The 27152-nt window shown below is 41.1% G+C and overlaps 1 protein-coding gene across 1 annotated transcript in view; it reads right to left on the reverse strand.

The window, feature by feature from the left end:
- Positions 1 to 27152, reverse strand: part of plekhh1 (pleckstrin homology domain containing, family H (with MyTH4 domain) member 1) — a 92368-nt gene that overhangs the window by 42955 nt on the left and 22261 nt on the right. The window contains 15 exon segments of the mRNA XM_034195402.1: positions 437 to 595; positions 1998 to 2082; positions 2280 to 2391; positions 4149 to 4289; positions 6131 to 6244; positions 6247 to 6277; positions 6447 to 6538; positions 7829 to 7907; positions 8142 to 8905; positions 12523 to 12705; positions 12837 to 12918; positions 17308 to 17363; positions 17366 to 17390; positions 17488 to 17637; positions 22046 to 22108. Of these exon segments, the coding sequence (XP_034051293.1) occupies positions 437 to 595; positions 1998 to 2082; positions 2280 to 2391; positions 4149 to 4289; positions 6131 to 6244; positions 6247 to 6277; positions 6447 to 6538; positions 7829 to 7907; positions 8142 to 8905; positions 12523 to 12705; positions 12837 to 12918; positions 17308 to 17363; positions 17366 to 17390; positions 17488 to 17637; positions 22046 to 22108 (2136 nt within the window).

The following is a 27152-nucleotide window of genomic DNA, read 5'->3' on the forward strand; positions in this document are numbered from 1 at the left end:
GCAATCTTGCTGTCAGGAGACGCAAGTGAAATAAAAATATGTGGTGGCAGTAACACATGTAAAGCAAGAGAATACTACTTTTTCTGATCAAACTAGAATATGCAATTCTTATCTACATACAGATTTCTTGTATCAGATCACTGCATTTGTGTTTAGTCTGCACTGTTCTCACGTTACAAAGAAAATATGAGACATCTTTGTGTAGATAAATCACAGTTTTACAACACAACAGTTAGAATTTGAAGGCAATTAAATCTGATCAACAGATTAGCAGAGCTTCTGAGGAAGAATGATCAGATCATTACACCTGTTCATTTTGTGGTTATGAAGAAATGTGTCAAATTTAAAATGCACTTCAAAACCGTTTCACAAATGTTTGTGCATTCAATCTAATTCACTGCATGTGATCTCATTAATGGAATTGTGACCTCCTGACCTTGGTCATCCAGCCTCTCACGGTGGGCTTGGCAGCGGTCTCCACATTAACTGGACTGCTGGCCTGGACTTTGAGTATGTTCTGCAGAACCCTGATCCACTCCTCCAGAATGTTGGGAGAGTCTGCAGTCAGATAGAACGTCTTTTTCTCTGTAATCAACTGATGAGACGAGGGAGAGAAATATGAGCACAAAGCAAAGCCAACTCACTGAGATAATATCATCATGTCAGAGGAGATCAGCCTTCCAAGAGCAAGAAACACATTCCATACCTATATTCCTATACCTGATGTCATCACTAGCTGCTTCTCTGGTATGCATGAGTGAAGCTGGACTATGATACTGTATTTGTTTTTACATAAAAGTGGTACAAATTACCTTTCCGATTCTTTCGGCACAGTTACAGAAATAGGTCAGGGCCCCGTGTCGCAGTCTGAAAATTGGTCCGCCCCTGCTTCCACTGTGCATGAGTCCCTTCACCCAAAGCGATCAATAGATTCATGGGATTATTAACCATCAGATTACAAGGTAAAACCTCTTAAATCATCCTAAAGTCAGTTTTAAGCAGAAACGAGGCAGTAATTGGTGACGCTTTGAAATGACCGACACGCAGTGAACGCATCAGCTACCAGCTCGTGTAGCTGGTAACTGATGCGTTAGACGGATATCTGTTGCTGAGATAGCTGATGACTGGAGTGCAGTTTGAAGCAGGTGTTAATCTGTGAACGCGGCTAATGACGCATGTGCAGTGAAGGCAATGATTTTTAGGGGGACCGTTGGGTCTGCGACACCTCGCCCAACATAATCCATCTAATCACCATTTCACATTGACGGCTAAACTTGTAGATTATCCATTTTACATTTGTTGACAATTTTCATGGGCATAATGGCCTTGTGAGTGTCGTTTGCCCAGAAACGCCTCCAGTGCGCCAGAGTTTGTTTACTTCCAGGTTGGTCGTTTGTCATGAACTATCCCGCCTTGGTTTCGTTAACTGGCTTTATTAACATTTACAGACACATACAAACTGCATAACTACGTGCTTAGTGCTTAGCCTAGCAGTCTTCTACATACTAACAGCATTTCCATCAAGGCTTTTTGTGCACAAAACGCTGCTCAGCGGTAACAGCGACGCCTGGTGGCTAATGTAGAACTGTCACAACATCACATGATAGTCATCTGCCACAACCATGGCCAAAAGCTTTAGGAAGCTCTCTTTTGTAGGAATAGGAGCGACGTAGGGGTGGCTCTTGAGTGTTCCATCAAGTGGTGGTACATGATAGACGCCCTTTTTGAGGTAAGATTACTGAAGTTTTATCGACTTAAATAAGATTACCCTTACAAAAAGTAGTACATACAAGTATGTTTCAAGTATACTTCCAGTTACTTTTTATATAATTATCAGTGCTATTTTTTGGTAAGGGTAGACTCTTCTGTACCAGACTAAAACTTAGCCAACTAAGCACTTTGTGGCAACAACGGACGTCAAAAATTAGTCAATTAAGTGAGTTCATACGATAATCAAGATTAGACTGCTTTATGAAAACTGAGTGTTTAACACTCACTTGAAATGTCTGTGCTCCTTCTCCACGTACTATACTGCAGGATGCATTCAGGTCAATCTGACCCTGAGGCTTCCTGATGACATCACTCTAAAGATATAAACACAAAGATCAACAGACGTGTGCAAATTATACAACTCCAGCAGAGCAAATGCATGTGCAGTGGTGGTAACGGTGCACATAAAACTTCCATGAATGTAAACACACAAATATAGAAATATTTGCAGAATTTCTTTCTGTGTAGATGACAACCTTAGAAGGAAAGGGGCAGGTTCACAGTGAGACTCACAGGAGATTTTATAGTAGAGGATCTCTCCATTCCTGAGGATGAACCAGCGACGTTTCCACGCTTTTACCTGACTGCCCATCTTCAGGAGGTACCCGGACTTTTTCCAGACTCTCCTACAGACATGAAAGACAGCAATATTGGTGCAGTTTAGCTAAAATTTCCTAAAAATTGTTCATTGGTACACATATTTGAATTAAATGATGTTTATTTTCAGATATGGAGCCATCCTGGAGCTGACCGCAAATGAGCTATAGGGGTCAAAATTTACAAATGCTCCAATCATGTTGAAAACTATACCACATCATTTGTCTGATCATATGATTCCAAAAAAGGTATAGTTGGACTGTCTATGACTGAATTTGGTGGCATTATGGGGTAAGAACAGCCAAAAATGGTGACAAGGTCAGTTTCAGTTTGTACAGGGGTCAAAAGTTAAAGTTGCTCCAACTTCTGATTAAAAAAAAAAAAAATGATGCAAATTATTGGTTTGCGTTAATAGCACTTTAAAAAGAAATAGTTTGCCACCATCTGTCATGCTTAGTTATCATGTTACAGGGTAACATTATGTCACATGTCGTAGAATCCAATGGGCGTCAACCTTGTTTAACCTTTACTTTGGAGACCAAACATTCAACACAGTCAAGGACTATTCCATTTATTAATCCTTTTATTTCAACCAATAATTTGCATCACTTTTTATCAAAATTGGAGCAACTTTAACTTTTGACCCCTGTACAAACTGAAACTGATCTTTGTCACCATTTTTGCTGTTTTTGCCCCATAACTCCAGAACATTCAGTCATAGATAGCCCAAACTACACCTTTTTGGAATTGTTATGATCAGACAAATAATGTGGTACAATATAGTTTGCAACATGTTTGGAGCATTTTTAAATTTTGACCCCTTGTTCACATGACAGGATTTTAAAATTATCTGTAGGTTCCAATACCTGACAGACCACACACGTGTAGATAAAAAAACATAGATCTAACAGGTTTGGCTGTACAGTGTGTGGTGTGCAGCCACACGGTAAAGTCAACACACCACACAAGAACAGATTTCACACACGAACATTCCCAGGTCAGACAGGAAATCTCGCAAAATCTCTTGAGATTAAACGTGACTTCAGAGTAAACAGACGGAAATAGTTTGTGCACTATTTAAAACAAAGGGACAAAAAGATACAAAAGAAAACGAAAAGGCGTTCTTTAAAGGAGTGGAGACAGCGCGACCACAGGACTTTCTGGTAAGTCAGAACAGCTGTTTGATTTTATTTTCCACTCTGTGCATCCGTCATCTCGCTTTCTGATTGGCTACGCATCACATTCAGCAGGCTGCGTGCTCGTATGTGGTCGGAGGACACAACAGATGCTGCGATATCGGGCCAAGACAATCCAACATGTTGAATATCCCCGATTTCCGATCGGAGTGCCCCTGACATCCTTCCGAGCAGATCAGAGTGCTCTTAACACACCACACACAGCAGGAATGTTTAATAAGATTATCTTTAGTGTCATCATGATTGTCGGGGCGTCCTTAAGATTATCAGAAGGGGAAAATCGGGTCCGATATGGCCTAATTATCTTGCCGTGTGAACCAGACTTAATTCTACAGGGGTCAATAACTCCTGTAGCTCAGGGGTCAGGTCCTGGATGGCTCCATATCTGAAATAAACATTAGTTAATTTAAAATTTGTGTGCCAAATTCCATGTTTTTATCACAAAATGAACAGTGCCGCTCCACTAAAATGAATTCATCATATAAATATATCACATATCACTTGTTTTGATATGGTGGTGCTTAGTTTGTTCCTGGTCCGAACCAAACAATTTAACTATCGATGTGAAAGCCCCCCGAACACTACTTACTGGCCCGATGCTCTCACAGGAGTAGGAAGAAGTTCTCTGGACTTTATGTTCCGGCTCAGAGTAGTCGCTGTCGAGGGAGTAGGCGTCGGGAGGAATGGCATAGTCACTCTCTGAGCTCATGGATGACATTGATACGCCTGCAGCACAGCAGTTATAAGACACAACGATGGCAATGTGTATGACTAAACTTTACCCTGAAAGGTTCATAAGTAGTTCTGCTGAGGAAAGGGGAGGGGTGGACGGGTGGTAGGGAGATGAAAAATGGAGCCACCAAGGCTTGTTGCATCAATATATACCATTTAAATATAATTACAGCAGGTATGTTACACTGCTGACAATTTAAAAAAAAATAGCGTGCTGTCAAATCTCTTCCAAACAACAGTGACTCCACAGAAGATTGTTTGTGTGAGAGATACCCAGAATGAAAGTGCTTGCAGATGTTCCAAAATACGATATCCAAATGAATGGATCTTTGGTGGTATTTTGTGTAATTTCGTTAGTGTAATTTTTTGGTTGGAGTATTAACAAACATTTTTTGTCCAGTGGGGTTTTGCTGCCACGCCTATTATACTGTCAGGAAATGCTGTTATAAATGCATCTATCTGATCACTTTTATTACATCATGTGAAGGATACCTGTGTATTCATTGATCAGAATTATTCCTTCCTGACTGGATTCCATTTAGATTGGAATGTTTCATATAACTGTAGCTATTGGAAACCACTTTGAGTGTCAGCATAAGATTTTAAAAAAGGTGACATACAATGCATTTGGAAAGTATTCACAGTGATTCACTTGTTCGGACATTTTATGTTAGTTGTTATTCCAAAATAGAGTAAATTTTTTTCCCCCTAAGAATTCTACTCACAACATGATGTAATTTTTTTAAGTTTTTGCTAATTAAAAAAATAAATAAAAAAAAAAATAACGTACATAAGTATTCACATCCTTTGCTCAATACTTTGTTGATGCACCTTTGGCAGCAATTACAGCCTCAAGTTTTCTTGATTATGATGCCACAAGCTTGGTGCACCTATCTTTGGGAAATTGTACATTTATCTTTGCAGCACCCTCTCAAGCTCCATCAGGTTGGATGGGGAGCATCGGTGCACAGCCATTTTCAGATAACTCCAGAGATGTTCAATCAGATTCAGGTCTGGGCTCTGGCTGGGCCACTCAAGGACATTCACAGTTGTCCTGAAGCCACGCCTTTGATATCTTGGCTGTGTGCTGAGGGTCATTGTCCTGCTAAAAGATGAACCGTCACCCCAGTCTGAGGTCAAGAGCACTCAGTTTAGATGGGCAGCCAGCTCTAGGTAGAGTCCTGGTGGATCCAAACTTCTTCCATTTATGGATGATGGAGGCCACTTTGCTCATTGTGACCTTCAAAGCAGCAGAAATGTTTCTGTACCCTTCCCCAGATTTAGGCCTTGAAACAATCCTGTCTCAGAGGTCTACAGATAATTCTTTTGACTTCCTGCTTGGTTGTGCTCTGACATGCACGGTCAACTGGGGACCCTATATGTAGACAGGCGTGTCATGTACAATCAACTGAATTTACCCCAGGTGGACTCCAATTAAGCTGTAGAAACATCTCAAGGATGATCAGTGGAACAGGATGCACCTGAGCTTAATTTTGAGCTTCATGACAAAGTCTGTGAATACTTATGTACATTGTAATTTCTTCTTTTTTTTTTTTTGAAATACATTTGCAAAAATCTAAAAAAAACAAAAAAACAAAAACTTTTCTCACATTGTCATTATGGGATATTGTGTGTGGAATTTTGGAGGGCAAAAAATGATTTTCATCCATTTCGGAATAAGGCTGTAACATAAAAATGTGGAAAAGTGAAGCGCTGTGAATACTTTCTGGAATCACCGTATAAATGTGGCTGATTCACGATTTAATTTCACCTGTGATTATCCTGAAAATATGCATTCTTTCATGTCTGTCTTCAGTATACTTTATAATGGTCACCTCTTTTGACAGCACGTGGGCTTCCAGGAACGCTGCTCTTCCTGTCTGGGCTGAGGATGGAGGTCCGCAAACTGGCCAGAGAGCTGCTGTCATCTTCTGACCCTGAGTCATCATTGGCAGAGGTACACTGCAGATCTGAGTAGCTTTCTGAAACAGAGTGAGGCAACAGAAATCAAAATGTGATTTGTCGTTATTACAAATAATCTTGATCCTATTATTTTCTGTGTAACAACCTTCAAAAATAAACACTACATTGACTCATATACAAGTGATATATACAGACAAGGAGTTAAAAAATAACAAACATTGCACTTACCCCTTTCAGGGTGGCATAAACAGGTATATTTATATTCTTATAGATGAGCTGTGTGAATGGACCTGCTGCTGGGTACTGAGGTAAATTGGACACTGCAACACACAAAAAATCTTTTTCAGAAAAACAGGAAAAAAAATTCATTGTTCTGTGAAAAAAAAAATTGGTTTATTTCAGATTTTGTTTTGTAGAAAAGCCCTCATTGGCAATGGATTTGCAATGAGTCAGTGGAGATCAGCACAGTCGGATGATGTCGAGGCCAAGGTAAGCAGCTAACTCACTGTTCAGCCATTTTGAAAAGTTTATTTATATTTAGTGATGTAAATGTGCGAGTTTAACTCCATAGGGACCCTATCCTCCATGCTATCAGATATTTCTAAAATATTTTTGCCAGTTAATACACTATAGCTAATATAGCTAGCCCATGATGGTGTGTATGTTCTAAATCAATACTGAACAGATTAAAATATTTTTTTGTCTTGAATGACAACATTAACATCAAAACATCAAAAAGACTGAAAAATCCCAGAGTGCTTTTTAATTATCAGAATGTTATGAAATCATTGGTGTACAGTTGGGTGTTTAGCATGGAAGCACGCTAACATTAATTTGTATGTGTGTGAATGGGAGGCATCATTATAAAGTGTTTTGACCATCTGTTTCAGATGGAAAAGTGCTTTAGAAATACAGGCCAAATACCATTTAAGTAAAATCCACTTCAGGCACATCCTTTATATATCTGAGCCACAATAAATGTGGCTTCTGGAATTAATTTTCTCATGGGATCAACAGTAGGTTCCCCCTTAAGGCGCAAACATGAGATGAAGCTAAATAAGATGAGGAAGGTATGACTTATACCACAACAGCATGCAGCCAGAGTAGAGAAAAGTCATATTGAGAGAGCTGTCAAGCCTTTCTGTCTGCATCCTGACAAAATAATGTTGAGACAGTAATTACACCGACACCACATCCTTTCATCCTGACTGATTACAAAGCAGTGTGCTCCATTCCTCCCCTGTTCTTCTTTGGCTCCTAAAATAAAAGAGGGGAGGTGTTGATGGTGTGTCTGAAGGGCCTCACAAAGACGATCTCACACCTGTGCAGGTGTTAGGAGCTTCGGGCCAGAGGAAATGACATCAAAGACAGCAATGACAGATCCAAAGCGGCGTTAGTGGCAGCTGAATGACATGGTACTGACTCATCACCCACACTGCGTGCGCACACAGAGCGGTCAACGCTGCTTCAAGTGTGGAAAACGCCTTCGGGCTGTGTTGCTCAGCGCATTAAGTCGATGCAGATTCCCTCCCACCACAATAGCAAAAATTTTGTCCTCAGTGATAAAACAGTAATTAGCTGGTCTTTCTGTCTTGCTGAAGGAGACTCACCTTGTCCGGGGTTCTTGGCTCCTGGACAGGCCTCCGATACTCTCATTCCTGACTTAGCCACAGCGTAGATTCGACTCTCCTACAGAGAATGACAAAGTCAGTACAACTCCCCACTCATGTAAAACATTTGTTTTTAAAAATACCAATACATTCCCGCAGGTAAATCTCTGATGATCCTGATATTTTGAAAGTAAACAAAACTATTAAAGTAGTCACCGAATTCCAAAAAGTCTTTTAAAACCAGCCAGTTTAACTCATGATACTAATTTTAGCAGGAAAAAAAAAACCCTCAGCAGATTTAAGTTTGTCGTACCCATGAAGGGAAGCGATGTAAAGGAGGAGTTGGTGGTTTCAACATCTCTGGATCCAAGCGTTCCAGTTCTTCTGCAAGACCCACAAAGGAGACTTCATCCCGCGATGGCTCCTCTAATCCTGCCCCTTCAGCCACTCCGTCCATACAGTCTGGAAACCCATCATCAATGTCCGTTTCTTCCACAACCTGGGAAAAGGGCGAGGCGGTCGTGCCGGTACTCTTGAGGGTAGATGAGGTGGAGGACGAGGTCATGATATCGATGTTAACATTGAGGTGGTGAAGTCTGTCCAGACTGGGCTGAGGCTGGCTGTAATGTTTCTTAACCAGCTGGATGCTGTCTCTGGGGGTGAGCGGAGTCCGTACCTTCGGTAAAGTCATGCTTGTACCTAATTGATGAACCAGATGCTGAGGAGGATTCAGGAAGGGGTTGTTGGTGGAGGGAGAACGCAGCAGAAGCGGAAGCATTCTGACCGGCGACTCTGGAGTGTTCGGCCCATGGGCCATTTCGTAAGCTGATGATGATGATGAGGATGATGAGGAAGAGTGAAGGCACTGGGAGCGGAATTTACTACTGAGCTCATCAGACGAGTTGTCTCTGTCAGAGCTTCTTGCCCTACTTTCTGATTCCACAGGGTCCACTGAGAGCTCAGGACGAGCGCTGGCCACGGGGCTACTGTGTCCCTCCCTGCTCCAACCCTGAGAGAGAGCATCATGGGCTATATGATCTCCATGGAAAATCCCTTTATCAGGAGCTCTTTTCACATCTGTAAGGAGACAGAATATAATATGATTGTTTTTGCCGCACTTTTGTCACATCTACAACAACACAGAATCACCTTGGGTCCTGCATGGCAACCATTCATGCAGACAACTGTTCTATCTCATCTATCTGCCGCAGCCAGGTAAAATGTGAACATCCCTTTGGCCTTCTCAGCCACTGGGGTCCTCAAGACGGACACCTGCGTGTTGGATCATGCATAGTGAAATGCACCACATGGCCAAACGGTTGAAGCTGACACTCCCTGAGAATGCTATGTCTTAAAATCAGATAACATTTATAGGAAAACCTAACCTATAATCTTAGATGCCCCAATAAAAAAACAACAAATCAACAAAATTCTAAAGCTGTGTTCATATCATGGCGATAAACTATATTTTCCATGTCTTTTCCATTATTGTGGTGCATTGTGACAGACACTATGTTTCTTGCGCAGAAGAATGCAACAAGCACTATGGAGAAGCATGTTATCAAAAGTTCCAATTTGTTGAACTCTGACCGCACACCTTGTTGACCTTTAGACATTTGGCCAGTGAGTGTAGCCACTGACTGTGCTCATAGCAATTAAGATGTGAGATGATAATGCTAACAACATACAGGTCAGAATGTCCAGAATTACACAACACCAGATTAGTTACTTGTCAAGGTGAAAGGATATATCTATATCTATCTACAACCCCAATTCCAATGAAGTTGGGATGTTGTGTAAAATGTAAATTAAAAACAGAATACATTGATTTGAAAATCCTCTTCAACCTATATTCAATTGAATACACCACAAAGACAAGATATTTAATGTTCAAACTGACAGACTTTGTTGTTTTTGTGCAAATATTTGCTCATTTTGAAATGGATGCCTGCAACACATTTCAAAAAAGTTGGGACAGGGCAACAAAAGACTGGAAAAATTGATGAATGCTCAAAGAAAACCTAATTGGAAACAGGTGAGTGTCATGATTGGATATAAAAGGAGCATCCCAAAAGGCTCAGCCGTTCACAAGCAACGATGGGGCCAGGATCACCACTTTGTGATCCAACAGTAGTCCAACAGTTTAGGAACAATGTTTCTTAACATTCAATTGCAAGGAAGTTAGGGATTCCATCATCTACAGTCTATAATATAATCAGAAGATTTAGAAAATCTGGAGAACTTTTTACACGTAAGCAGCAAGGCCAAAAACCAACACTGAATGCCCGTGACCTTCGATCCCTCAGGCGGCACTGTATTAAAAACCAACATCATTGTGTAAAGGATCTGACCGCGTGGGCTCAGGAACACTTCAGAAAACCACTGTCAGTTAACACAGTTCGTCGCTACATCTACAAGTGCAAGTTAAACCTCTACCATGCAAAGGGAAAGCCATACATCAACAACATCCAGAAACACCGCCGCCTTTTCTGGGGCTGAGCTGATTTGAAATAGAGAGACGCAAAGTGGAAAAGTGTGCTGTGGTCTGATGAGTCCACATTTCAAATTGTTTTTGGAAATTATAGACGTTGTGTCTTTCAACTTTTTGGGGATGTGTTAGTGCCCATGTCATGGGCAACTTACACATCTGTGATGGCACCATCAATGCTAAAAGGTACAACCAGGTTTTGGAGCAACACATGCAGCCATCCAATCAACGTCTTTTTCAGGGAGGTCCCTGCTTATTTCAGCAAGACAATGCCAAGCCACATTCTGCATGTGTTACAACAGCGTGGCTTCGTAGTAAAAGAGTGCAGGTACTAGACTGACCTGCCTGCAGTCCAGACCTGTCGCCCATTGAAAATGTGTGGCACATTATGAAGCACAAAATACGACAACGGAGACCCGGACTGTTGAACAACTGAAGTCATACATTAAGCAAGAATGGGAAAGAATTCCACCTACAAAGCTTCAACAATTAGTGTCCTCAGTTCCCAAATGCTTATTGAGTGTTGTTAGAAGGAAAGGTGATGTAACACAGTGGTAAACATACCACTGTCTCAGCTTTTTTGAAACGTGTTGCAGGCATCCATTTCAAAATGAGCAAATATTTGCACAAAAACAATAAAGTTTTGTATTTTGGTGTAATCAACTGAATATAGGTTGAAGAGGATTTGCAAATCATTGTATTCTGTTTTATTTACATTTTACACAACGTCCCAACGTCAGTGGAATTGGGATTCTATCTATCTATCTATCTATCTATCTATCTATCTATCTATCTATCTATCTATCTATCTATCTATCTATCTATCTATCTATCTATCTATCTATCTATCTATCTATCTATCTATCTATCTATCTATCTATCTATCTATCTATCTATCTATCTATCTATCTATCTATCTATCTATCTATCTATCTATCTATCTATCTATCTATATAAACACCTGCATGACACAAAATGTCAGTTTCTAGATTCAGTTGTCCAGTTTGTTCTAAAAACAGTTGGACATTTTAAGCTATAAAGTCATGTATAATTAGAGGTGTGGTCACTTTGACATACAGCGGCTCAGTCGAGTATCTTTGTCTCTCAGAACCTCCGTAACTAAAGGTCTGCTGGCAGGGGCTGCTAGTTGTTGTAGAACCTGTGTCTGTTTTGTTTGGAGTATTTTATTACCAACACCTGCAGTAATGTGGCTTATTGTAGGTGAAACGTCCTAATGGATCATCTAAGACGTCCCTGCTAAGTGAAACTCTTGCAGTATTTAATGTTGTACACTAATGGTGTTAGTACTTTTAGCAGCTATTGGTAGCCCAATCCGTTAAGCCACGCTAATGCATGATTACTGAGAAAATAAGCGGCTCATAACTTTTAATGTCCACTCCAAAGCCAATTTATAGAAGAACCACTGCGCAGTTCCCAAAAACACGATTTAATAAACACCCAAAGTGAGGCTAGCCGGTTAGCTAAAGTGGTTCGGACTCGGGGTAACTCAAAGTAGTCTTCATCTAACTATGACGGAATTGATTTAACACTATGATAGAGATGATTTAACACTATTCAGTACTTTAATGTTTCCCATAATCCCCCTGGGGGCCCCTGCACATTCCAGAATGCACCGTGGCGCCAGCAGAATTCTGGCATCTCATAGCGCATGTAAACAATGGCTAGTGAGGACGTGGATGGTGTCGATTCAGCGAGTTCACAGGTGATTATGATGACACATTCTTCTAAGTTGAGAAGGTTATCGAGAGGAGGTGTAAGCACCTGTGATGGACTTCCGCTATGCCTCAATGTTGTCTTGTTGTCCATACTTCACGAGGTTTGTTTACATTGTGCCCCCTGCTGAAACAGACCTCTCGCGCGAGTCACGGACTGCGACATGGCACGAGATTCACAACTGCAAAACAGCGAATTGTGAGTCTGACCAAATGTACTCCTGGCAGAGTCTGTTTGACTCAGCAAAATTTACTGTGCACCACAAAGCAGTTAGGTAGTTTGCACAATTTTAACTTATTTTCGTAACAGCTGAGCTACTCGCTCTCATTCAGTCCTACAAAAGGTTTCTGAAAACACATTTTTTTGCATATGACCCCACTGTCAAAGGTGATCAGAGCACTCTGAGGTTCGGTATAATAGCACGAGTCGGGTTTTAATTTACCTTTGAAGACAGAATGACTGAACTACAAACCTGTTGGTGAGGTCTTGACATTAGCGACAGCCACATGGGGGCCTGCCTGCCTCCAGCAGTCCTCGTGGGTTGGCGGTGTGCTGGGGCAGCTGGGAGGAAACAGGGGGCTGTTGGGCACCAGGTGAGTGTCCATGACAGGGGAGGTGGCAGGGGATCCAGATGGAGCAGGCTTCTCCAGGAGAACTGGAAGACAAAATAAATGCCAACAACTGTTTATTGTTGGTATCCTGGGAATGTATATTTTAATTAACAAAAACAAAAAATACCTGAATTTATGACAAGAAACAGCAGAACAGGAGCTCATTCAAACTCACTTTGCAGCTTGTCCTGGAGCAACATTATTTGTTCTGTTTGCTTCACGTTGGCTATTTTCAACTGCTGGTTTTCCTGCTCCATCTACAAGAAAGAACAAATCAGCATGAATTACAAATGTACAAATAACAATATGATTGAAATGATGTTTTATGCTTTTATGCTACACAAAATTCATACAGTAAACATAATTATTTGGACATTATTTAAGTCAAGTGTTGGACCACATTAAGGGCCCCTTCACACATAGTACGAATTTGGTCAAATTGCACATGAAGTGCGCATGAAGCAGGAATCGTATGCAATACGTGTAAAATCGTAGCTGCCTCCAATGCCTTGTACACCTATTGCTACAGCTATTTACGCACACCAGTGGCTGAAAGACAGAGTGTGCGCTGTGAGAGCTCATCGAACCCTCTCGTGGCAGGTGTCAGCCAAATTCCAGCCGACACACACAAACATCTAACACCACTCACTTGGCAGTTAGAAAATGTGTGGCCATTTGCACTATTAGCATGACAAGAGTCATCAGGAGATCACTGTCGAGCTGGATGTGAAATTTGTCTAAGTGACCCCTCGAGTGTGGCTTTGCAAACGAACGCAGTGACACGGTCTGTGCGCTGAACTGACAGCGGGTGTGTCCACTGACAGGAGCAGCTGTGGAGATCTGTGGATCTGGACGTCATGGCTGCAGAACACCTACCATGTTTGGATGAACATGAACTAATAACTGTCCACTGTGACGCATGTGTGTCTGCTTGCTGTCCTAACATAAAACAGGTATCGCTGTTGCAATGGGCTGCAGCGAGCAAGCGCATGCCATGCACAGACAGGCTACCCCATGTGAAACAGACCGTCAGATCATAAAACACAGCGGGCGATCTGAATGTCACGTCACCCACGTGAGCTCTGTTCCACATGACGTTTGTCCTGCGGTGCGCTATCTGCAAGACGTGTCAGGCAGGAAGTACACGGGGCCAGCTGAACACGCCACCAGCAGATATGGACATGATAAGAGCATCCAGTTTCATCATTCATGTCATTTCATGATTGTCAACCTGATCTCACGGCAAGTCGTGATTCAGCAGCACAAAATATACATTAATCTATTGGTTCGTGATATTGTGATGAAAAGCACCTCATTTTCATCACTGCAGCACAAATTCATTCTAATTCATTCCGTGATGGCTGCATGAAATTAAAAGTGAAGCAGGGGGTCGGAATGGTTATGGTTAGGGTGGGGGGAAAGAGTAAGATTAGGTTATGGTTAAGGTTAGGGTTGGGGGTAGGAGTAGGGTTAGGAATAGTGAGTTAAAAAACCCTGTCACAAAAATTTGACTCATTTCGTCATGGGAGCACAAAAAAAAAAAGTGAGACTGGGCTGTGACTGTATGTCTGTGACCATGGGTCATCTACACAGGAACAGATGATCATACTTATATTGTCTGCTTGATAAGAGGGATTTAATAAAATGCATTGATTTTATATGGTGTGTGGTATTATTTTTTTAATATGTCCATGTCCTTGATATCAGGCATTTCCCCTCACCTTTTACAGGACAGTGATGGTAGCTCAGTGGTAAAGTTTCTGGCTGGCAATCAGAGCTTTTGGAAAGTGTAGGTTCGAATCCCATGGGTGGCATGTATTTTAATTTTTTTTTTCCCCAGCAGCTGTGCGATGCGGCTGCACATGCTACAGCTGCTTGCACGGTGTTCCTGCGTGCACGAAACCGTCGTATGAGCTGTTCGAGTGTTGTTAGAAGGAAAGCTGATGTAACACAGTGGTAAACATACCACTGTCCCAGCTTTTTTGAAACGTGTTGCAGGCATCCATTTCAAAATGAGCAAATATTTGCACAAAACAATAAAGTTTATATGTTTGAACATTAAATATCTTGTCTTTGTGGTGTAGTCTGTTGAATATAGGTTGAAGAGGATTTGCAAATCATTGTATTCTGTTTTTATTTACATTTTACACAACGTCCCAACTGCATTGGAATTGGTTGTATGTGTGAAGGGGCCCTAACCATGAAAAGTAAAGCGATGTGTCATTGTTCCATGAGACATGACTAAATTCTCTTCTTTGTTTTTAAAAAAAGAAAGATCAGCAGTGAGGTGAACACATAATTGTTCCGCATTATGTATCTCATTGACAGCCTGAGTCATGATCCAGGACCATCGTAAACCCAGGCACTCCAATTCCTCACTCAGCTCCTCAAATGCTGCAATCAGGAGATCATTTGACTTGACAAAGATCACACAGACAAGAGAAAGACGTTTTCTGAGTCTCCATCTTCTAAATGTGGAGTCACTGTAAGATTTGAATAGAGCATTTTAATTGCACGATATTTTACGATTTCTGTCAGTTTTAATGTGCTTTCAATACTGCTTTCATTAATTTGTTGATGCCTACTTTAATGGCTGCAGATGGAAAAAAAGGCACAACAAAATTGTTACAGTCCATTTACTATTTAAATAATGAATACACATGCGGTCAACAGACTGTTGGCCTTAATTAGAGGGTAATTACGTCCAAATTGGGTAAGCGGTGTAGGAACTGCAGTGCTTTCTGTGTGGTCCCGTGTTATTAAAGCCCCAAATGTAATTGGACAATTGTCTGCTGTGCTGTTTAACAGCTATGTGTAGTATTTTGCCTGTATTTCACTGACAAGAGCGCCCAAGGTGGCCTAGAGTGAGGTGAGAGTTCTCTGGAATGGGTATCTTTGTAAAAGCACAGTATGAAAAAACTGCCTAGAGCAGGTTGTGATGGCTTGTTCCGTGTATTACCAATTGGGGATAGCTACCGGGATATAGGACTTAAGAGCCATTGGTGAATGTAATGGATCGAGATAAAGATCCAGGCTTTTAATGACACTTTGACTCAGCCATCAGAGGCGTATCTGTATAGTTCCTAAGGATTACTGGTGCCCGTGTTTATACCTGGTTTCCCTAGCATGAAGCAAATGACTGTCTATGACACCCCCGCCCCAGATGGAATGCCAGTCCAATGCAGGACACTGGGACAATGCAGATTAACTGTTTTGTCCAAGGATAATTGAATTAAATTCAATTTGTTTCATTTATATAGTGTCAAATCACAACAAAGTTGCCTCAAGGCGCTTCACACAAGTAAGGTCTAACCTTATTAACCCCAGAACAAGCACATAGGAGACAGTGGTAAGGAAAAACTCCCTCTGATGATTTGAGGAAGAAATCTCAAATAGACCAGACTCAAAGGGGTGACCCACTACTTGGGCCATGCTACTGACACACTCGACAATACAAATATACAGGAAATTTTGGGAGTCCATGGTGGTGTCTAGGATGGGAGGCTGGCTGGGGAGTGAAGGGGAAAGGGGGAAGTTGGGGGGGTCCACAGATCCTGTCTATTTCATGACCATTACAGAAGAAGATGTCCACTCCCACTTCTGGATGGAGTCATCCCTCGGACAGACAGGAGAAAAGACAGCAGACAGGTAGTGCGTCTAGGAGTCAAACCCAACTCTACAATACTGGATAACCCGACTCCTTATCCCACAGAGCTATCTGCTCTAGAAAGGGATATGGAAGACTTGAAATTCTGTCTTGACCTTCTTATTTCTGCTGAGTTGTGAACAAACTCACAAAGGCTGAACGCACACTTAACCAGGAAACAGCTCAGCAGTTAAATGTGTAATTACTTTTGGTAGTTATAAATGGGCAACCACATAGAAGAAGTGCTCCGGTTCCTGTACCGCTCACTCAATTTGGATGTAATCGCCCTAACATATTAACACCTAAAATAAGAAAAACATTATCAATGTCCAAATATTGGTGGACGTGTTTATTTGTAAAATCTGCATTGGTGTATGGCATATTGTAAATTAGTGCTGGGTTGAAAAGATCGATTTATAACTCTCTGAAACACTATTTCCCACATTTTGAGGGCCAACTTTTGTGAAGTAAAGCCATAGTTTTATATATATATAGTTTTTTCTTTGTTACAGCCTTACTTTAAAGCCAAAAGAAACAATGCATCAGGCCAAAACATGGAGAAATGTACCTGTGTCAGGGCCAATGAACCAGGTACCTCTGATGCCCTCTTTTGGCTACCCTGGATCTGTTCAGTAATTCTGCCTTTCAGTATGTTTGTAAAATAAAAATACTGCTCTATCATTCTGGGAGGGAGGTTGGTCCATGCCATCAGTCTTATAGCCATCAACTACCAATACTTCATTAATTTTCTGTCAAATATCAATATAATACTAGTATTATGTTGCATAGCTAGACAATTAAATAACAGCTCAAAAACGTTTTTAATAACACTAACCCAAATCAATATCAGATCGTATCGAATTGAACTGAAATAATCGATTCTGAATCTTAAGAATCGGAATCGAATTCTTGAAATATGAATCGATACCCAGCTCTACTGTAAACTGTATTCAGATACTACTTCTCAGCTTGCGTGGTGGATCTGCTTGTCTGAGCTTACCTCTCTGAGTTTAACCGTAACCCACTCTTTAATCTTGGCAGCCTTCTCCTCAATGATTTTGCCTCCTGGGCTCTGGCTAAGATCTGTAATCAAAGAAAACAGCATCTGTGGATTATTCCTACCTATGTTTTATGAACATAAATGGAAATTCTATTCTTTGTCCCATGGTTTCAACCATACCTGTCGTTCCAGCTGCATCTCTAATCTTTTTATCAGCACGTCTTTTTCTTGAACTTGATTCATCAGGTCCTGATACTTTCTGCACAGCAAGCTCTCTGCCTCACTGGTTTGCATGTTTGCAGATTTCATCTTTTCTTCCATAATATGGATCTGCAGTGTGTAATTAGAAGAGTAAATATACAAAGACAACCAAAAGACAGGGCAAATGTACTTTTATTTTATTTGATGTGAAGTGAAAAAGAAAACAGAAAGGATACAAGAAAAGACTTTAAGCCCTTTAGTATTTATTGTTTTTATAGAAAGGGCACCATCAAATTTTCACTTACAGGAACACCAAAAATAGCCAATAGTGACAGTAAATCTACAATTAAACTGAAACTAGTGTGTTGCCTGTGGGGATCCACAGGCTTTAGATTGGGTAGTGTTGTAAATAGGTAGCTGACACTTTTCAAGGGCGCTAGTAAATTATGTAAAGTTTTCTATACTGAGTTGGAATGGAGTGTGAGTCAAGAATGTTTTTAGAACCTCTGACCTTAAACCTCAACAGTTTTTAGAAGAATAACTCAACCCTTTTATTTCCTGTTAATTATGCATTTTTTTTATGTTAATTTACTGTCTAATGTTTTATAAATTGTTTAGATTCTTGTTATCATATACACACTATTATAATTACTACAACTTAATTATTCTCATTTGACTTTTAAATGGACCACAATGGAAATAAGTGATTTCACTTTCTTATGTCATCTATGTATTTTAAAAATATTTACAGTTATATTATGTACTTACATTGAACTTACTAAATAAAATCTCACACACACGCTTTTAACATTTAAATGATTTACCGCCCACTGCTGGAACGGCGTGCGAGTCCAGAATGTAATTATCAACATCCATTGTTCAGTGTTGTTATTTTTATACACCCACAAACAAAGACGGTGGTGGAAGACATTAAATGCACTACACTTCTCACTCATGGTAATGGCAACATGGCACTTAATCCACTCATAGTAATGGCAACATGACACTTAATTAAACTGACTAAACCAATTGAACTACAAAAACACAATAAATCAATAACACTAACAACACTGTTAAACTAACATGAACCACAACAACAACATTTAAAACCCCAAACCCCCGAACTCCCATGGTGCATTGCAGCACAACATCCATTGTTCATTGTTGTTAACTAATATAATTAATTTCTCCAAAAATATTAGCCCTATCAACGTTCCGTTTTCACAACATTCATCCTTGACTCAAAATACATAAGCATACCAAACGGCAAATATCACCTCTCACCAGTTTCTCCGTGTTTGAAGCCATACACACACAAACATGCACCCACACACGCACACACAGAGGACACTTGGCTATTATATTATAGATGACAGAGTATGCCTGTAATATCAGCAGACTGTGCACATGTGACTTCATTAATGGGATTTATTCACACAATTTATAAAATAGCTATGAAATTATAAATATGCAAATAAATAAACAAATAAACCATACAAAATCTGCTAAATAAGTTGTAGTTTAAGGGCTTGTGATCATACAGTGTTTTTTTCTGGCTGAAAAGTGCTGAGGCAGTGCCCCAAAACACTTCTTCCAAGCATTTTCGGTGTTTTTAAGTTGTATTGGTGGGTGATGGGTGTGTTGGTGGGGGGGCTCCTCATGACATTTGTTTCTATGGCATTTCTTTCTATAATGACAAGCTTATAATGTAAAGCGATAACACATACTCACACACAGCCAGAATCCATCGTCTGTACAATCTGCTGTCACAGATGAGGTTTTTTCGTCTTTATTCTGATAAGATTTTGAGTGACAAATCAGCAAAAATAATTGCAGACAGCCTGAAATAATGCTGTAGTGGCATCACAGTGCCTCTCTGAAAAGTTGAAAGATTTTTAACTTAAAAGTGCTATGAATGCTCTATTAATTTCTCTATTAAACATTAGGTCTCTCTCTTCTAAGTCCCTGTTAGTAAATGATATAATAATTGATCAACATATTGATTTATTCTGCCTTACAGAAACCTGGTTACAGCAGGATGAATATGTTAGTTTAAATGAGTCAACACCCCCGAGTCACACTAACTGCCAGAACGCTTGTAGCACGGGCCGAGGCGGAGGATTAGCAGCAATCTTCCATTCCAGTTTATTAATTAATCAAAAACCCAGACAAAGCTTTAATTCATTTGAAAGCTTGACTCTTAGTCTTGTCCATCCAAATTGGAAGTCCCAAAAACCAGTTTTATTTGTTATTATCTATCGTCCACCTGGTCGTTACTGTGAGTTTCTCTGTGAATTTTCAGACCTTTTGTCTGACTTAGTGCTTGGCTCAGATAAGATAATTATAGTGGGCGATTTTAACATCCACACAGATGCTGAGAATGACAGCCTCAACACTGCATTTAATCTATTATTAGACTCAATTGGCTTTGCTCAAAATGTAAATGAGTCCACCCACCACTTTAATCATATCTTAGATCTTGTTCTGACTTATGGTATGGAAATTGAAGACTTAACAGTATTCCCTGAAAACTCCCTTCTGTCTGATCATTTCTTAATAACATTTACATTTACTCTGATGGACTACCCAGCAGTGGGGAATAAGTTTCATTACACTAGAAGTCTTTCAGAAAGCGCTGTAACTAGGTTTAAGGATATGATTCCTTCTTTATGTTCTCTAATGCCATTTACCAACACAGGGCAGAGTAGCTACCTAAACTCTGTAAGTGAGATAGAGTATCTCGTCAATAGTTTTACATCCTCATTGAAGTGATGTGTGGGCCGCCAGAAGAGGAGGTACTGCTGGCCCACCACCAGAGGGCGCCCTGTCTGGAGTGCGGGCTCCAGGCACCAGAGGGCGCAGCCGCCTCACAGGAGCAGCCAGGGTGACAGCTGTCACGCATCACCTGCAACAGCTGTTACCAATCATCTGATCGGCAGGAGTATATCAGCAGGACAACGTCTCCACCCTCCTTTGCCGAGATATCGTTCTACCTGGAAGGTAACGTACCTCAGCTGTCTGCTTGACAATATCCTTTGTGACTTTTGTGCATTATCTTTTGGACTGTTTTTCCAACGAGAGGTGGAGGTAGCTTTCCTGCCGTGCTGATTCCTGGGTGCAAACGCATCCTCATTCACTTGCTTTTTGTTCCTCGCCAGCAGTACCAGATCCGACACGCGGAGGCAGTGGCCACCTGGGAGTTCGGGACTTGGCTGGCTCCAGTATTCCCGGGGTCTGGTGGCGGAGGAAATCGTGTGGTTCCGGTCTGCTTTGGACAGGCGTCTCCTATCTTCGAGCCTGCCCACACGACACCTTGTGAATTGACTATTGTCTATTGTTGCAATCTGTTGTATTGTTGTGCACATTCACAACAGTAAAGTGTTGTTATTTGACCTATTCCATTGTCCGTTCATTTGCGCCCCCTGTTGTGGGTCCGTGTACCTACACTTTCCCAACATGAAGACAACTTTGGATGCTGTAGCTCCTCTGAAAACGAGAGCCTTAAATCAGAAGTGCCTGACTCCGTGGTATAACTCTCAAACTCGCAGCTTAAAGCAGATAACCCGTAAGTTGGAGAGGAAATGGCGTCTCACTAATTTAGAAGATCTTCACTTAGCCTGGAAAAAGAGTCCGTTGCTCTATAAAAAAGCCCTCCGTAAAGCTAGGACATCTTACTACTCATCACTAATTGAAAGAAAATAAGAACAACCCAGGGTTTCTTGTCAGCACTGTAGCCAGGCTGACAAAGAGTCAGAGCTCTATTGAGCCGAGTATTCCTTTAACTTTAACTAGTAATGACTTCATGACTTTCTTTGCTAATAAAATTTTAACTATTAGAGAAAAAATTACTCATAACCATCCCAAAGATGTACCGTTATCTTTGGCTGCTTTCAGTGATGCCGGTATTTGGTTAGACTCTTTCTCTCCGATTGTTCTGTCTGAGTTATTTTCATTAGTTACTTCCTCCAAACCATCAACATGTCTATTAGACCCCATTCCTACCAGGCTGCTCAAGGAAGCCCTAACCATTAATTAATTTGAATCATATTTATCTAATAGATTACAATTTGTTCATGTAAATGGGGAATCTTCTTCACAGACTAAGGTTAATTATGGAGTTCCACAAGGTTCTGTGCTAGGACCAATTTTATTCACTTTATACATGTTTCCCTTAGGCAGTATTATTTGGCGCTATATAAATAAAATTGATTTGATTTGATTTGATTTGAATGCATCCGCTCAGAAAAAAGAAGTGGTGTTTGCCTTTTTTTTCTGGCGGCAGCTGCATGCAGCCACACACACACTCTGTTTTCATTTAAAGTACTTGGAAAAAAAGACGCCAGTGCCCAGGAAACAATCAAAATGAAATAATGCTACAGTATATGGACATGGGGCCTAATGATGTCAAAAAGGTCCGTTTCAGAGTATATTTTTGTTCAGTGGCAGAGTGCACAAACTCCACTCCTTTTTAAATATTTGCTTATTGTGCACTTAGAATTTCAACCTTCATTGAAAGTGATGAAAACTGACCCTGTACCTGTTTCTCAGCAGTTTCAGCCCGTTGGTCTGCTTCTGTCACCCTCTGCTCCAGCTCTTGCATCTGGGATTTGGACAAAAAAAAAAGTTACCATGGCAGCTCGCTGGATGGATGGGGTAATCACAATGAGAAAAAAATCTTAAGGCCCCAATGATTCCGTTTGGGTGGAGTTGGACTCTTCACAATACTTATGTTTAATTAAAAATTTCTTCAGCTCAGAAGTACAGGTTCTGGCAAGATACCTCCTGGAATTTACCACAAAAGCACAACTGTGTAGATAGACCACCAAGTCAGAAACCTGCCTAGAGATGCACAAAGACACTTAATCCTCTCCATAACCGTGAATGATGGCGCAGGGAAGATATTTAAAAGATGTGCTCGGCCATCTTAATAGGCCAACTTTGTAACCTTTCTAATGAAAATGCTACAGAGCCAGTAAAGTACAAAAAAAGTCTACTCATTATAATAAAGGGAAACAAAACATTCCCTCCACAGTGCACCACCCAATATGTCACAAGCACGTACAGTGTTCTGGATGCAGAGTGCATCCGGAAAGTATTCACGGCACTTCACTTTTTTCCACATTTTGTTATGTTACAGCCTTATTCCAAAATGGAAGTAAATTCATTTTCCCCCTCAAAATTCTACTCACAACACCCCATAATGACAACATGAAAAGGTTTATTATTATTATTATTTTGCAAATTATTAAAACTAAAAATCCAAGAAATCACATGTACATAAGTATTTACATACACTGCTCAATACTTTGTGATGCTCCTTTGGCAGAAATTACAGACTCAGGTTTTCTGGAATATGATGCCACAAGCTTGGTGCACCTATCTTTGGGTAGTTTTGCCCATTCCTCTTTGTAGCACCTGTCAAGCTCCATCAGGTTGGATGGGGACTGTTGCTACACAGCCATTTTTAGATTTCTCCAGAGATGTTCAATCAGATTCAGCACTCAAGAACATTCATGAGTTGTCCAGAAGCCACTCCTTTGATATCTTGGCTGTGTGTTTAGGGTCATTGTCCTGCTGAAAGATGAACTGTCGCCCTAGTCTGAGCTCAAGAGCGCTCTAGAGCAGGTTTTCACCCAGGATGTCTCTGTACATTGCTGCATTCATGTTTCCCTCAATCCTGACTAGTCTCCCAGTTCCTGCTGCTGAAAAACATCCCCACAGCATGATGCTGCCACCATCATGCTTCACTGTAGGGATGGTGCCTGCTTTCCTCCAAACATGATGCCTGGCATTCAAGCCAAAGAGTTCAATCTTTGTCTCATCAGCCCAGAGAATTTTGTTGCTCATGCTCTGAGAGTCCTTCAGGTTCCCTTTGGCAAACTCCAGGCAGGCTGCCATGTGACTTTTACTAAGGAGTGGCTTCTGTCTGACCACTCTACCATACAGTCCTGATTGGTGGATTGCTGCAGAGATGGTTGTCCTTCTGGAAGGTTCTCCTCTCTCCACAGAGGAATGCCGGAGTTCTGACAGAGTGAACATCAGGTTCTTGGTCACCTCGCTGACAAAGGTCCTTCTCCACGATCACTCAGTTTAGACCGGGGGGGGGGGGGGGGGGGGGGCTGGCAGTCCTGGTGGATCTGAACTTCTTCCATTTAGAGATGATGGAGGCCACTGTGCTCATTGGGCCCTTCAAAGCAGCAGAAATGTTTCTGTACCTTCCCCAGAACTGCACCTTGAGACAATCCTGTGCTCTTGTGCTCTGACATGCACTGTCAACTGTGGGACCTTATATGTAGACAGGTGTGTGCCTTTCCAAATCATGTCCAATCAACTGAATTTACCCCAGGTGGACTCCAATTAAGCTGTAGAAACACATTGTCATTATGGGGTATTGTGTGTAGAATTTTGATGGGGAAAAAAAATGTATTTAATCCATTTTGGAATAAGGCTGTAACATAACAAAATATGAAAAAGTGAAACAGTGAATCATTTCCAGATGCACTGTATATTTTATGTTACTCCTTTCACTGAATTTCTCTTAGCCTCCTAACAGACAAAGCTCTGACTGTGCCAGGGCAAAAAAATTGACATCTTCCTCGTTCACCATTCCTTCAGTTGTAGAATTGCTGATTGTGGTTTTGAGGATCAATACATATGGTACAGTCATCCCTGATGATTGAATTCAACTTATCGTTTCAAATTCTCATGTTTGAAGAATTGAACACTGTGATATACTAATGTTCAAACACAGAAGAATCACAGAGGATGTCATTAAAAGCTGCACATCACAGATGTACAATACTCCCGCTGCTCAAACAGTGCCACAGAAGACCGACAATTAGTGTAAGCACGAGCTTGCGTCATCTTTTGTGCTTTCAACATCAAAAACCATCCATCCTGTATGTATGCACACATTCACACACTCTGAAATGTTCACACACACACGGCCAGCACAGAATGAACCCTTTCACCGGAGTTAAGTGACCCGGCTGCAAGGAGAACAAACATGTTAATGGATCACACTGTTTGAGAAATGCATCTAAATTCCTCTCCTCATATTTGTTTCACTTTCTTTTTGTTCTGTTCTTTCTCTTTGCCATCTTACCACCTTCACAAAGGCCTCCTGTTTCCCAGATTCCAGTCAAAGCAGTTGGGCGCTTCTTTTCAGCCAAATTAACCTGGACTAACGTCAGCTCTCATCTGCAGAAGAGGTGTGGGCAGAAACTGATGGTTAGTGGTTGGATGACTCTTCACCTCAAGGTCAAAAGCCTCCATTGTGAGTCAGCATGTTTAAGTTAAACCAGAGAGGTGCAAAGAGTAATTACTGTTTATGACAGAAGTGAAATAACAGCGAGCAAACAAGCACTGGACACGTGAGAAATCAGATTGAAGTAGCCAGATGGTTTAGGAAGCTGGAAGAGCTCCTTTGGCGGTCAAGTTGGAGGTCAGGAGGTTGTGGGATTGAAGTGTGGTCTGGACCCACTGTCATAAATTCTTTCTGTTAAAAGTAATAGTGCTAATTTCAGTGCAGGTCAGGTCAGGTCTGGGAGCACGCACTGGTGCCACACATGACACAACCATCTTGGGTTGTGAATGGCAACCACCCAGGCAGAAAACCTGTCCATCCCCACCTCTCAAAAATAACCATCCATCTGCCACAGCACCTGCTATATGTACTGGATCACGCCCAGAAACACATCACACTGCCAAACTGTTGTAATGGACACTCCGTCAGTATGCAAGTGGTACCTCTCATCTAAGTTGCCCTAAACAGCCATTCATTTGACATAAAGTCATTCCAGCAGTACTCAAGGATCCTCTAAAAACACCTTGTACTAAAGCATTATCCTGCTTGCAATGGACTCAGACACCACCACAGTTCTGTTACTGTTGGATCTTAGTGCTGCGTTCAATATGGTGGCTCACCGTGTACTACTCAATAGACTGGAGTATTACTTTGTTATTACTGGGAATGTCCTTGCATGGTTGACATCCTACCTAACCAGTCATTCTCACTGTGTCCTGTACATCACATCAAATCTTGTTGCAGGGTTCCACAGGGGTCTGTCTTAGTCCCCCCTGCTTTTCTCCCTTTATATAGTACCCCTTGGGTGTATGTTATGGGATCACGTTTCACTGCTATGCTGATGATACTCAGTTGTACATGCCGATACCTGCTGGCAATCTCATACATATAAAGACTTTAGAGGACTACCTTGCTTCAATGAAAAGCTGGATGTCTAGCAAATTCTTACTTTTAAATTTCAAGAAGACTGAAATGATGGTTCTTGGTCCAACAAGACATCGACATTAGTTTGACCAATAACACTTTACTTACACTCATGCGTCAAACATCACACTGACAAACAGTGAGGTTTTCTCCCAATCTGTCTATGGCTAATGTGGTGAGCCCTTTTCAAGGGAAATAATAAGGGAGAGAGTTGACAGTTCAAATGAGTTTAACAACAAAATAATTGCATCCACACTCCACCTACTTTGTGAACACACTCCCTTTCAGTACCACATGTAACACATTAACCTGTTTTAACACCTTGTAAATAATATTTAATCTTTTAACCTTCTTGTGCACACTGTAATTTATACATAAATTCTCTTTTAATCTTCAAGTCATATGAAATATCATCTATCATCAGCATTCTGTAAAATATCCCTTTTTTAAACTTAAAGTGAATAATATAAACCATTAATTGTGTTTCTTTTTTAAAACAGCATGAACACAGTGTACAGGGTGTCCCAAAAAAGTGCCACAAAAGTAAAGCCGTAGAAAATCTACACACTTTTGGAATCTGATATCTGTCATATGTCATCTTGAAGCATATCTCAGGGAATTTTTTTTTTTTTATCTCTGATGGTCATTTTTAATTTCATCTCAGTTTGTAATCTTTGTGATCAGGCAGCCTGAAAAACAGCGGAGAGTTCCATGTGCATGTTCACGGTTGGAGCTATAATGGTGTGAAAACAGTGTGCTGCTCCAGTACAGAGAACAGACTCCGCACACATTGAGATCTAAAATCTGAGAGACTCTCTCAAAGTAAACTAAAAAAATAACAAAGCCTACCAGCTTCACTGTGAACAAAATAAAAAAGGAAAAAATCTGAACAGGGCACTCACCCACTTGTAGAATGATTTCTAAGATTAAATATGTAAAGTCCACATCATCAAAGAAGTCTTCACACATGGATGGCTCACGATCGCCAGCCGGAGAACAATGTCCACGTCTACACCATCAAAGAAGTTCTGACTAGCACCGTCATGCATGGATGGCACACGATCGCCAGCCGGAGAACAATGTCCAGGTCCACGCCATTCTCCTGTGGACAGATGTCCTCCAGGGTTTCGCTGTGGTTAAGTCCATCTCTGTGCACGGGGGCTTACCATGGCCACCGGCATGAGTTGTTTTCTCATTGTGCTCTTGATTTAGAAGAAGAAAAAGGATAATCCCAGCTGGTGCGGATGGGTGTGTCCAGCCCACTCCCGATGAGCCATGGCTGCTGAACTCTCTTGGTCACTTCCAAAAGCGGCTCTCTTGCCAATCATCTCCACAATTTTCATGTGCTTCCACGGCAGCTCTGCTGTCAGGTCCTCACAATTCTGGGGACTTTAGATAGAAAGTCCATTATTTC

Source organism: Thalassophryne amazonica, chromosome 19 (genome assembly GCF_902500255.1).
Source record: "Thalassophryne amazonica chromosome 19, fThaAma1.1, whole genome shotgun sequence".
Taxonomy (NCBI): domain Eukaryota; kingdom Metazoa; phylum Chordata; class Actinopteri; order Batrachoidiformes; family Batrachoididae; genus Thalassophryne; species Thalassophryne amazonica.